The 13,052-nt window shown below is 37.6% G+C and overlaps 1 protein-coding gene across 1 annotated transcript in view; it reads left to right on the top strand.

Moving 5' to 3' along the window:
• The window catches only part of SNW1 (SNW domain containing 1), a 32,952-nt gene that overhangs the window by 14,358 nt on the left and 5,542 nt on the right, over positions 1-13,052 (top strand). Inside the window, exons 4-10 of the mRNA XM_058739849.1 lie at positions 2,819-2,914; positions 3,009-3,115; positions 4,062-4,166; positions 5,296-5,365; positions 6,064-6,129; positions 7,787-7,903; positions 8,955-9,096. Coding sequence (XP_058595832.1) covers positions 2,819-2,914; positions 3,009-3,115; positions 4,062-4,166; positions 5,296-5,365; positions 6,064-6,129; positions 7,787-7,903; positions 8,955-9,096 — 703 coding nt within the window. The remainder of the gene's footprint in view (positions 1-2,818; positions 2,915-3,008; positions 3,116-4,061; positions 4,167-5,295; positions 5,366-6,063; positions 6,130-7,786; positions 7,904-8,954; positions 9,097-13,052) is intronic.

Below are 13,052 nucleotides of genomic sequence, written 5' to 3'. Positions count from 1 at the left end.
ATCACTGAAATATTAATAGCGAAAGGTCAAGAATGGTAAATGCTAGCTCTAGGTATAAGAGATTAAGAAAAAGGCAAGATTTCAAGGGATAAGTCTAGGCCCTAGATCTCTCTACATGTAAAATAAATACTGTATTGACAAGACTTACAGTAATACAAAATTGGAGGGAAAAAAATTTTCTTGAATTAAATTTTGATGGAACTAAAATGTTCTTTTTTTCCCAATTGTGATTTGAGTGATACATCAATAAAAAGCCTTGGTGTTTACATTTTTCCTTCTGAAATATTTGCATAGCAAATGTTACATATATGATATTACCTAAAAGAATGCCTTCAACATTTTCCCCCCAAACAAATAACTCCCAGCAACTTTAAACTGACCCCAAGATAAATCATATATTACCTTGTTCATGATTTCACAAACTAGCTAAGCCTAAAGATAGTGTTTTCTTTCTGCCTTCAAAATGGTGAGTATGTTGACAGATTTATCCAGTCAGGTCAATCTGGTCCTTTGCCAGTTTTCAGTAATAAAAAAAAGTTTCACAGATGATTTATTGCTTTATCTTGTTCACAGAGCCCATTTGTGCTCTTCTTACCTTCTGGAGTATATTGTATTTTTCAGATAACCCTCCCCAGCCCCTTTGCCTCCTGGGATATTCTGAGTTTCTTCAGCACATTTGGTTCTCGGGCAATAAAAATTTGAGGTTTTATAGTTAATTACCATGGAGGAATCTTGCTCTTCAGATGTCCTTCACTCAGCTTTGTGAGATGCTAGAATCTTATTGATGCTCATTTAAAGGGTTATTAACTTTGGAATACCCAAATAAGAAGCAGCAAATGGCTCTTGTATGCTAAATTAGTATTGAGACTTTATGTTGAGCTTATATGACTACCAGGGAGCCATTTACTTAGAATCCTTTCCTGTAATGATTGCTGTGTAAAAGTAATTAACTCTTCATAGTCTAGATACTATTTTCTAGAGTATTGATATGTAATTTTAAACTCAAGTGGCATAGATGTTTCCATCTTGAAAAGAAATAAGATTTTTAAGGTCATTACTAGCTGTGTGATGTTAATGTATGGAGCCTTACTCTTCTCCCCAGAGTGAGCTTTAGGTCCCTTCCAAATGAACACTGAGAGGATGGTGACACTACAGCTCACATATCAGTGGTTATGTTTTGTGGTAAACGATCTATACTTTTCTTGCCTGATCCTTTGTCTCATTCCTGAGAAAAACAAGCTAAAGGATTAGTCTATAGTCATGAGATAGTTTTTTCTGGGAAATCCACAGCTTATATAAAACATTCCTCATCAATAATATAGGTGTAATCATTGTGCATATGCATACCTCAGGGTTGATACACAAATTCAATTATATATATAAAGCTAAAGAATAGTGGCACAAAATAAGTGCTTAATAAATTTTAGCTATTATTATTACTTTAATAGAATACATGACAAAATGGAAAATAATTTCATACTGTGAGCAATGCTTTGAAGACAGTAAACAGTGCTGTGACACTAAGTGATGGGATGAGGAGGGGTTGCTGCTTAGGGTAGTCAGGGGAGGACTCATAAGTACAGTCATGACCTTTGAACTGAGACTCAGAGGTTGAGAACTCATGTGAAGAACTAAGAACAACACTATTTAAGGCCCAGAATTTGGGAATGGCATGTTGTGTTTAAAACAAACAAACAAAAAAACGAAGAGCTGATGTGATTGAAGCATAATAAATGAGGAAGCAAGAGGTATGGGGGAGATTAAAGGTGTAGGCAAAGCCAGGTCAGGTCTTATAGGCTATGAAGTGTTTTTTGCTCTCCCATTTGGAATAAGAAATTAAGAATAGCCAGCATTTCCTTTAAGCTATTTTTAAGGAATGTCCTGGTAGAATGCAGTTATTGATAGAAGACTCTGGCTTATAGTAGTAATTTTTGAAGGTCTCAAGTACCTGAGAATTGGGTTTTCTTTTATAATCATTAGTTGTTCTTTAGATGTGTATCAAAAATTCCCAAATAAAGCAGCAAAATCTAGAATGCTGTTTATTTGCTAAATTCTCAGTACTTCTTTTTTTCAATAAAGCCTGCCATGTAAGTTTTTATGAAAGTATTTGAAAGGTATAGGTGGACACAAAAGTAAGTGATACTCTATTTGTCAGGGGCCTACTACATCAGTGTCAGCTTCATAGAGACTTGGGGAACCCAGTAAAAATTCTGGCCTTTGTAAAGTTGGATAATGAATATAAGTGGTATATGTAGAATATATTTTTACTCCCCCCCCCCCCCCCCCGCCAAGAAGAAGTGTTCTGGGTTTTTTGACCATGACACGTGTTCATTACTTAGTCTGTGAATAGAATTGCTGTCAGAAAAGACAAACATTATTAAGTAGGGTGAGGTCAATGAAATTTTCCAGGCCCAGTAAATTTGGAAATTATTTGGTAACCTGACTTAAATTCTGATGAGTTTGTAATCCAAGATAATGGTGCAATAGGCAATTTATATCATCATTAATTTCAAGTCTTAGTGAGTCTCAAAAATAGGGATCACTGATGCATAAGATTTTGTTGGCACAATGTATTTGGATACTGACTTGATTAGAAGATCTCAAATAATTTAAATGCATGAGGTCAAAGGAAAATTATTAACTTATATAGCTGGGGCAGTAATTTGTGTATATATTTTAAGCTTCCTTGGTTTTAAAATCTAAAAGACAAAATCTGTGTCCTAAATTTATAAGTGTGCTGACTTCTGAAATGACTTAATGAGGTTGCTTCTTCTCATTCTCTGCTTTTCTTGATCCTGCTTGTGTTTGAACATTTTAGGTCATTTATAGCAAGTACACTGACCTGGTTCCCAAGGAAGTCATGAATGCAGATGACCCAGACCTACAAAGACCTGATGAGGAAGCCATTAAAGAGGTAACTGGGCATTGATACATATATAATTATTTTAGATGGCTTTTGACGTCTTTATTAGCTTCCAGACCACTCGTTGCGGTGTTTCTTATTTCAGATAACAGAAAAGACAAGGGTAGCCTTAGAAAAATCTGTATCACAGAAGGTTGCTGCAGCCATGCCAGTCCGAGCAGCTGATAAACTGGCTCCTGCTCAGTATATCCGGTATGATCTTGCCTGGAAGTCTTACTTTCATGTTGGACTAGATTGGGGTTGGGGGTCCTGGTATTCCTTCACTATCCTACTTAGTCACAATTAGACAAGCAATTTTTTGAATAATGACTTAAAGTCTGTTGACTCTGCAGACTCTTGAAAGCAGAATTTTTAAAGATATTTTTGAAGATATTAACTATTATGTTGTTCTCAAAATATATTTTTTGTTTTTAGAAATTAACAGTTACTTACGGCATGTGACCCAAACCACAAATACTATTTTAGTTTCCCATTTATATATAATAAGCATCATATATTTATATAATATTTTCATAATGATATAATATTAGTATATTGGTAATGTTATAATTCATTATATAATAGTTATATAACATGTAATAATAGAATAATAGTAATGTACTAATATCATTTATATAATAATAGGCATCTTTATAATACTTATAAATTGTGAGGGATTTCATTCAACTAAATCTTTGTGTAGAGAGATGATTCACATGTATAAGAAAATTCAGAGCTTATAGGGCTGCTACTATTATTCTTCTCTGTTTTACAACCCATGATTAGTCAGGAACTACTAATTCTAAGTTGCCTGCTGAAATATTATGGGGTGTTTCTTCCTCAAACGCAGACTGACAAAATAGGTACCATTTTCTAGACCTCTTACCTGTGAAATTGAACACCATGCCTTCTGTGGTGGAAAATGGACAAGGATGGATTATTTGCAAACCAATATGACTCTAGTTCACATTTTGCTTATAACTCATAATTGCTGTTCTCTTACTTCCATTGCTATCTACTCTACCTAAATATTTTGTAATTTTCTATTAATACTTTGTGAAAGGAATTGACAATATAGTCTAACCTAGGATTATAACAGAAGGAAATAACCCATTGAGCTTGAACTAGTTACACCTTTAGTTTCATCTGCATTCTTCAGATACACACCATCTCAACAAGGAGTGGCTTTCAACTCTGGAGCTAAACAGAGAGTTATTCGGATGGTGGAAATGCAGAAAGATCCAATGGAGCCTCCACGGTTCAAGTAAGTAGGTGGCCTGTAAGAATAAACCTCTATTCGGGGCGCCTGGGTGGCTCAGTCAGTTAAGCGTCCGACTTCGGCTCAGGTCATGATCTCACAGTTTGTGGGTTTGAGCCCCGCATTGGGCTCTGTGCTACCAGCTAGGAGCCTGGAGCCTGCTTCGGATTCTGTGTCTCCCTCTCTTTCTGCCCCTCCCCTGCTCATTCATTCTCTCTCTCTCTCTCTCTCTCTCTCAAAAATAAATAATAAAGATTTTAAAAAATTTAAAAAAAAAGAATAAACCTCTATTCTTAAAAAAGATGTCAGAGGAGAAAAATGTCCCAAATGTCCATCAGTAAGTGAGTGGATAAATAAATTGTGGAACATCTATACATGGAATACTATTAATATTAAAATGGAATAAATAAAAAAGAATAAACTTAATACATGAAATAACATGAATGAATCTCAAAATAATTATGCTGAGTGAAAGAAGCCAGACAAAAACAAATACATTCTGTATGATTCCATTTTTATAAAACTCCAGATAATGCAAACTAATCTGAGGTGACAGGAGGTAGATCAGTGCCTATGGTGAAGGAGGGGAGTACAGAGAGCAGGGGGGAGGAATAAGAAGGATAGGCAAGGAGCATGCAGAAACTTGGAGGTGATGAGTGTGTTCGCCATCTTGATTGTGATGATGGTTTCACAGGTGTATACTTGTGTCAAACTTAAACTGTTCATTTAAATATTTATAGTTAATTGTATGTCACGTGTACCTGTTATTTAAAAAAACTTACTTAAAAAGAAGAAAAAAAGTGGGGGTGCCTGGCTGGCTCAGTTGGTAGAGCACGTGACTTGATCTTGGTGTTGTGAATTTGAGCCCCATGTTGGATGTGGAGCCTACTAAAAGTATATTACTCTATGAAATGATAATGATACTGTGGAGATGAAGGTGGGTAATGACGATAAGGTTGGCTGTGTTTAACAGTTGTCGAAGCTCAGTGACTGATATAGATGGGCATATATTATACACTCTCTTTTTTTATATATTTGAAGCTTTATAAAAATGGGAGGGGGAGACTTGAGACATATTAGCTAAAATGGAAAACTGTGTAACACTCTCTGGTTTTGCTTTGATTTTATCCTTCAGGATTAATAAGAAAATTCCCCGAGGACCACCTTCTCCTCCTGCACCTGTCATGCATTCCCCTAGCCGGAAGGTAATCTTTGCTGTAGTCTAACATCTTTTTTTGTATTCATGATCATTAATTTTGTAAATAACCTTCCATAGAACAAAGTCTAGGTGCCTATACAGGTACATTTTGCCACACTCACTACTTTTTTAAGTTATCTTTCAAGATCAAATGGGGAGCCACTCAGGGCTATAATTTGTAGGTGGTTCCAGAGTGTGTAAGAGAACGTATGTGAAATGTTAGCTATTAGTTTTCTTGTTGTTAGCCTAACCCCTGCTATTAATGGAATGAACAGTGTCTGCTATTTGACAAGCAGAATATTATCATAGTTATAAGAAGTAAGTGCCTGGGATTAATAGGCCCCTGATAATCTAAGTGGCATTTTTTAGATATGATTTATTATCCAACTAAAAGAACAAGTTTTCATCTCAAAGGAGTCATGTCACTCATGTCACTTTAAATATGGAAAAATACTAACCATTTATAATAGTCAAAAATAATGTATAGATTATTTTCCATTTTTTTATCTTAAAGTTACTACTAGAATCCGTGATGAAGGAACATAGTATATAGTGCTACCAAACAAATGGAACTTTGGCCTTGAACTACATTCATTCATATGTCAGTGTATATTGAACTATCTTTGAAGAGAAACATTGCGCTTGGGTTTTTAGCTAGACTATAAATCTAAAAATGTCTCTTTCTCTGTTCTTTTGTCAACTCAGATGACTGTGAAGGAACAACAAGAGTGGAAGATTCCTCCTTGTATTTCAAACTGGAAAAATGCAAAGGTAATGAAGTTGTCATAAAATCAGTCTCCTACTTTTAGAACCTACTGGAAAACACTCAGGAAAGATGTTCAGCCTGAAAAAGTTTCATTAAATCCTCACCATCTCACTTAGCTGAATGTTTTCAAAAAGGAACACCCAACTTATGTGACTTTTTTTTTTTTGTAATGTAATAGAAATATAGTATGCCAGTCACATGAATACTATGTAGATTCTTTTAGTGAATTGTAGGTATCAGAAGCTTATAGAAAAGAAATAGGTAAATTAAAGTGACATATCAATGAATGATAGTCTTCTTTAGAAAACTGGAATTGATATCTAAAATTATTTCTGAAAGAAATCAGTTTAATAATATGAAAAGAGTAATTGTTTGGATATATGCAGTGCTTTAAGTTTCAAACATTTTTTTTCTGTTTATAGGAATGTATGCATAAGCTTTTTAAATCCTGTACATCTCTAAGCACCAAAGCTTGCAGGAGTCATGAAGAATCTGTAAAATAATGTGAAATAAATTCTCTGATCACTATTTCCCCTTTTCCCCCAAATCACGCTTTATAATTCTATTTTTGATGGGTGATGAAGGCCACTTTAATTTGTAGATTAAATAGAACTACTGTTTTAAATTTATTTTTTATTTTTTTATTAAATTTTTTGTGTGTCTTTATTTTGAAAGAGCGCAAGCGAGCGAGTGGGGGAGGGGCAGAGAAAGTGGGAGACACAGAATCTGAAGCAGGCTCCAGGCTCTGAGCTGTCAGCACAGAGCCTGACATGGGGCTTAAACTCACAGACTATGAGATTATGACCTGAGCCGAAGTAGGACGCTTAACAGACTGAGCTACCCAGGTGCTCCTAAATTATTTCTTAAAGGAAGTTATGTACTCATCCTAAAAAAGGGTGTACTTTGGTGTATTAGGAGTAAAGACCATGGACAAGAGTCAACATTTAGGAATCTAATCATAAATCTGGAAGAATAAAGCTAAGCCTGAAATGTCCATGGTGTTCAAGTATACTCCTTGAGTTACTGAAAATAAGATGCAAAATTTCAGAACACAGAATCTGAATTTGTCAAAATATCTTTTTTCCATTTACTAAAACTTAAGTATTCCAAGAATCTGACAAGTCATTAAAACAGTACAACACGTTAAACCACCTATGTATACTCTGATGTTAGTGATTTGTTCCACTTTGTATGATTGGTCTATTACTTGAGGAACAACTGTTTAGCTATTTGATAGTGATTTCCTTTTACCCTAACTCATAATTATTAACATGAGAATCTTTTTGCCCTGATCTTGGGCTCTGGTACCCTACTGTCCAAGTTTAAATTTTAGCTCATCTGTTTATTAACTGTGTGACCTTGGGGACATTACCTAAGCTCCCTACCTCAGCATCATCAGCTGTGAAATGGAAACAACAGTGTTACCAGCCTTACAGAGTCACTGTGAAGGTTAAATAAGACCACAGACATGAAGTGCTTTCAGTTAAGACTTTACACGAAGGTCTCAGTGTGAGCCTCTGCTGCTGTTTCACAGTTGGGAAGAAAGATGTAAGAACAAGAACTTCAGCTCAGTGGTTGTCAAAATGGACATATTTAAATCTAACTTTAAAGAATCTGTTACCACTTTTTTATGACTGGTGATTCCTGCCTGCTTTCGCACAGGGTTATACAATTCCATTAGACAAGCGTCTGGCTGCTGATGGAAGAGGCCTGCAGACAGTTCACATCAATGAGAACTTTGCCAAGCTGGCTGAAGCCCTCTATATTGCTGATCGGAAGGTTGGTCTGTCATAATTAGCGGGTGTAATGCTCTTGATCATTTGTAAATCCATTTTTGGTTACCTAAGATACTGTTTGTTCCAGTTTTATTGAGAAATAACTGACTCATCACTGTAAATTTTAAGTCCTACAACATGATGTTTTGATTAACACAAGATACTGCTGTTTTAGGTACAGTACTGGGTACCTAGAGAGACAGTCACCTGTAGCATGGACGCCAGACATGGCAGGTGCTATTTGCAGCTCTGCGCCTGGTCTCAGCCTTTGTAGACTTGTACATAGACTCCGTTGCTGGCCAGCCAGCCTCCTCCGAACACTCCAGAATGGTGGTTCACTAGGCTCATCTCATTTTTAAAGACATTGTCGACTGCTATATTTAGGTTTTACAATGCTTTTCTTTCTTTTTTTCTTTTAATAATTTTTTCTATTTTAAATATAGATGTCTCCCAAAAGGTCAGCAAGGAAGGGCAAATAAACATCCTGATGAATTGAATGCTGTAGAAAATGGTAGTCATAATAGCAATTGTCTATTAATATTATGGCATTAATATTATTAATATGTGACCTGGAAGTTCACATACCTCATGGCACATGCTTAAAACATAGATAAGTATACATCCTACATCACAGCAAGCACCCTTCTAAAAAATCATCTCCTGCTAAGGCTTTATCTTGAATTGTCTTGATTGATTTTGAACACATTACCAGTTCCTGCTATGTTACTGATACTGAAAATTGCTTAATTGGAATCTGGTTTAATGTAGTTTTTGGGTTGTTTCTGAGAAAGCATTAGTGAAACAGCGACTTACAAGATTTATTGGGGTCATTATCATTTGAACCATTAAAACATTTTCCAGAGTGAAAAATCTAAGTTTGCAGTGTCTTTTAGGCAAGCTTTGTTTTAGTGGACAAGAATCTTTGTTTTAATCGGTAATAACAAATCTGAATTCTTATAACTGCTCTTTGAAGCCAGACTTCAGTCAGGGTTTTGGATGATAGCTGTGACTTACCCTCCAACTGTGTATTATTTAACATCTGACTTTACTAACAGGCTCGTGAAGCTGTAGAAATGCGTGCACAAGTAGAGAGAAAGATGGCTCAGAAAGAAAAGGAGAAACATGAAGAGAAACTTAGAGAAATGGCCCAGAAAGCCAGGGAGAGAAGAGCTGGGATCAAAACCCATGTGGAAAAAGGTATGACATTCTCTTTACTGAGTTGAATTTACCTTGTGAACATTTAGAGACTCGCCATTGTTCTTACTGCATAGAAAACTAGTACACACCTATAAAAATGTAGACATTTCAGAAATAATATAGAAATGAAACAATAACTTCTGCTTTACTGAGCTGTAGCAGTAGAAAATAAAGAATATATATTTGAAGATGGGCCTTCAATGTAGTATGAGACTACATTGGAATTTTTTTTTTTAATGTTTATCTTTGAGAGAGAAAGAGCATGAGCTGGGGAGGGCAGAGGGAGGTAGACACAGAATCCGAAACAGGCTCCAGGCCCTGAGCTGTCAGCACAGAGCCCGACGCAGGGCTCAAACTCACGAACTATGAGATCATGATCTGAGCTGAAGTTGGATGCTAAACCAGCTGAGCCACCCAGGCACCCTTGGACTTTTTTTTTTTTAAGTTTGTTTATTTATTTTGAGACAGAGCGTGCGCGTGCACACAAGTGGAGGAGGGGCAGAGAGCAAGACAGGGAGATGACCCCAAGCAGGCTCTGCAGAACTTGATGCGGGGCTGGAACCCACAAACCGTGAGATCATGACCTGAGCTGAAGTTGGACACTTAGCCAACTGAGCCACCCAGGTGCTCCTACACTGGACATTTTTAAATTAAATTAAAAATCATTTAAAACTGCATATTATGGAGTGGTCAGGTCATGATCCCAGGGTGATGGGATTGAGCCCCATGTCAGGCCCTGTGCTGAGTGTGGAGCCTGCTTAAGATTTCCTCTTTCAGGACATCTGGGTAGTTCAGTTGGTTGAGCCTCTGATTCTTGATTTCTGCTCAGGTCATGATTTCACGGTTCATGAGATCGAGCCCTACATTGGGCACCATAATGACAGCATGGAGGCTGCTTGGGATTCTCTCTCTCCTTCTCTCTGCTCCTCCCCCAGTTCACACATCCGTGCTTTTTCTCACTCTCTCTAAATAAGTAAATATTTTAAAAAAGAAAGTTTCTAAAGGCACCTTGGTGGCTCAGTTAAATGTCTGACTTCAGCTCTTCAGCTCAGGTCATGATCTCATGATTCATGAGTTCGAGCCCCACATCGGGCTCTGTGCTGACAGCTCAGAGCCTGGAGCCTGCTTCAGATTCTGTGTCTCCCTCTCTCTTTGCCCCTTCCCCATTCGTGCTCTGTCTCTCTTTCAAAAATAAACATTAAAAATTTTTGAAAAAATGAAATAATGAGGGGGTAGCTCAGTCGGTTAAGTGTCAGACTTCGGCTCAGGTCATGATCTCACAGTTCGTGGGTTTGAGCATCACATTAGGCTCTGCACTGACAGCTCGGAGCCTGGAGACTGCTTCAGGTTCTATGTCTCCCTCTCTCTTTGCCCCTTCCCCACTTGTGCTCTGTCTCTCAAAGGTGAATAAATATTAAAAAAAATTTTTTTTCAAATAATCAATCCTAGACTAGTACAGTTATTCATTCCTTCAATGCATATTGAGCATCTACTATATGCAGGGTTCTCTTCTAGACACAAGGTTTTCAGTTAAATTGAGGGTATAGCAGTGAATGTAAACAGACCAAAAAAGTTACTTATCATTACTAGATGATTAATAACAATAGCATAATAATAATCTCTGTGGAGAAAAATAAAACAGGCAAGGAGGATAAAAGTACCAGAAGGAAAGGATAGTCAGAATGGACCTGACTTCTTAGATGGTAACATTAGCACAAAAACTTGAAGGAAGTAAGGAAGTGAGTCTTACTCTGCGGAAAAGCATCCCAGACAGAAGGAATAGCAAGTGCAAAGGCCCTGATTTGGGAGTATACTGGGTGTGTTAAAGAAAAGCAGGGAGGCCAGTGTAGCTGGACTGGAGCACGCTGAGTAGTAGATAAGGTGTCAGAGTAGTTAATGTAAATACGAAGACTAATGACCAGATCATGGGTGGCCTTTTAGCCATTTTAAGGACATGGCTTTTACTTCAAATAACAAGGAAAGCATTTGAAGGGTTTGAGCAAAGCAGCACAATATGCCATATATGAGCAGGCTGTGGAATGGGCATGTGGAGGAGCAGGGAAACCATTTGGAGGGCTGTTGCAGTAATCCAGATGAGAGATTACGAGAGGTAGGGAAAACATGGTCGGATACAGATGTGTTTTGAAGGGAGAGCCGTTAAAATTTGTTTATGTGTTACGTAGAGGTATGAGAGAAGAGTCAGGGATTATTTCCAGAACTTCATGAGCAGTTGGGAGGGAATGAGTTTCCATTTACTAATATTGGGAAGACTGCAGGGGAAGAGGTTTGAGAGGGAAAGATTAGGAGTTTAGTTATAGACATGTTAAGTTTAAGATAGAGGTGTCAGGCAGGCAGTTGGATATAGGAGTCCAGAGTTCAGCTGTAGAGAAAGAACCAGGATTATAAGTAGTGATCTGTACCCTTGAATCATATATGAATGACTTAATAAGGCAAGTTATAAAAACCTGCTTGTTGTACATATACTTAGCCACTGAAGGTAATTAGAAGATTTTCCCTGTATCTAAGTTCTCTACACTGGTGAGGATAAGAAGGCACAGAATGATTTTTGAAGAATTAGTTAAAATTTTGACAAAAGTGTTGCCAGATACTAATAACTAACGTTTATTGAGTGCTTATTATGGCAGACACTACTCTGAGCACTTTACGTGTACTGCCTTATACACTCCCTCCAGCGACCCCATGCAGTGGTTGTAGGACTGTCACTGTTTTACAGAGGAGACTAAAGCTCAGAGTGGTAGAGTAACCTGCACAGGGTCATATTGCTAACCTGTCGTAGGAACAGGATGTGAATCCAGACAGGCTGGCTCCACCAAAGCACATGCTCACACTGTGTCCCTTCAGACTGGAGAGAGAAGAGAAGGTGAAGATAGACATGAACACCATAGGTAGAGATCAAGACGCAGCCAGCTGCGGTGGACCACAAGCAAGATTCTTTATTCAGCCAGTCTTTGAAAATACAAGGGTACATTTACACATAATTTTTTTTCCTGAAATTTTAATATGACAATTTTAATTTTTTTTAATTTTTTATTTTTTATTTTTTTAGAGAGCGAGCAGGGGAGAGGTGCAGAGCCAGGGTAGAGAGAGAATCTTAAGCAGTCTCTGTGCTCAAGGGGAGCCCAACGTGGGGCTCAGACCCATGACCCTCGGGTCATGACCTGAGCTGAAATCAAGGGTCAGTCGGTAAAGCATTCAACTCTTGGTTTCAGCTCAGGTCATGATCTCGAATTTTGTGGGTTCAAGCCCCACATCAGGCTCTGTGCTGGCAATGTGGAGCCTGCCGGGGATTCTGTCTCTGCCCCTTTCACGTGATCATGTGCGCACACACGCTCTCTCTCTCCCTCAAAATAAGTACATAAACTTAAAAAAAACACACACACACACAGAAAAGTTGAAAGAATTATACAATGAACAACCATATCTCCACCACCTAGATTCTACAGTTAACTTTTTTTTTCACAATTAACATTGCTAAATTTGCTTTATTACCTGTCTACCCATCTGTATCCATCCGTCAATTCACCTTACAACTTTGATGCATTTCAAGTTAAGTTAAAGACATCATCAGTATACTTTACCTGTAAGCACTGCAGCTGCATGCATAATTATGGAATTCACATTCAAAAATTAAACTGGGGCGCCTGGGTGGCTCAATCAATTAGGCAGCCGACTCTTGATTTCAGCTCAGGTCATGATCTCACATTCGGGAATCGAGCCCCAAGTCAGGCTCTGCGCTGAGCATGGAGCCTGCCTGAGATTGTCTCTCACCCTCTCTCTCTGCCCCCCCCACCCCCCCCCCCCCGCAAATAAGTAAATAAACTTTAAAAAATTAGATCAATACTGTTGGATTTAAATTAATTGCAAGTAAGTTAAAAGGGTTGAATGTGACTATAAAGAAATTCATGGAATTTTTTGTCATAGGTTAAAGAATATTC

This window comes from Neofelis nebulosa, chromosome 7, assembly GCF_028018385.1.
Source record: "Neofelis nebulosa isolate mNeoNeb1 chromosome 7, mNeoNeb1.pri, whole genome shotgun sequence".
Classification (NCBI taxonomy): domain Eukaryota; kingdom Metazoa; phylum Chordata; class Mammalia; order Carnivora; family Felidae; genus Neofelis; species Neofelis nebulosa.
The sequence above is the reverse complement of the archived record's forward strand: the minus strand, read 5'-3'. Positions and strand labels throughout refer to the sequence as shown.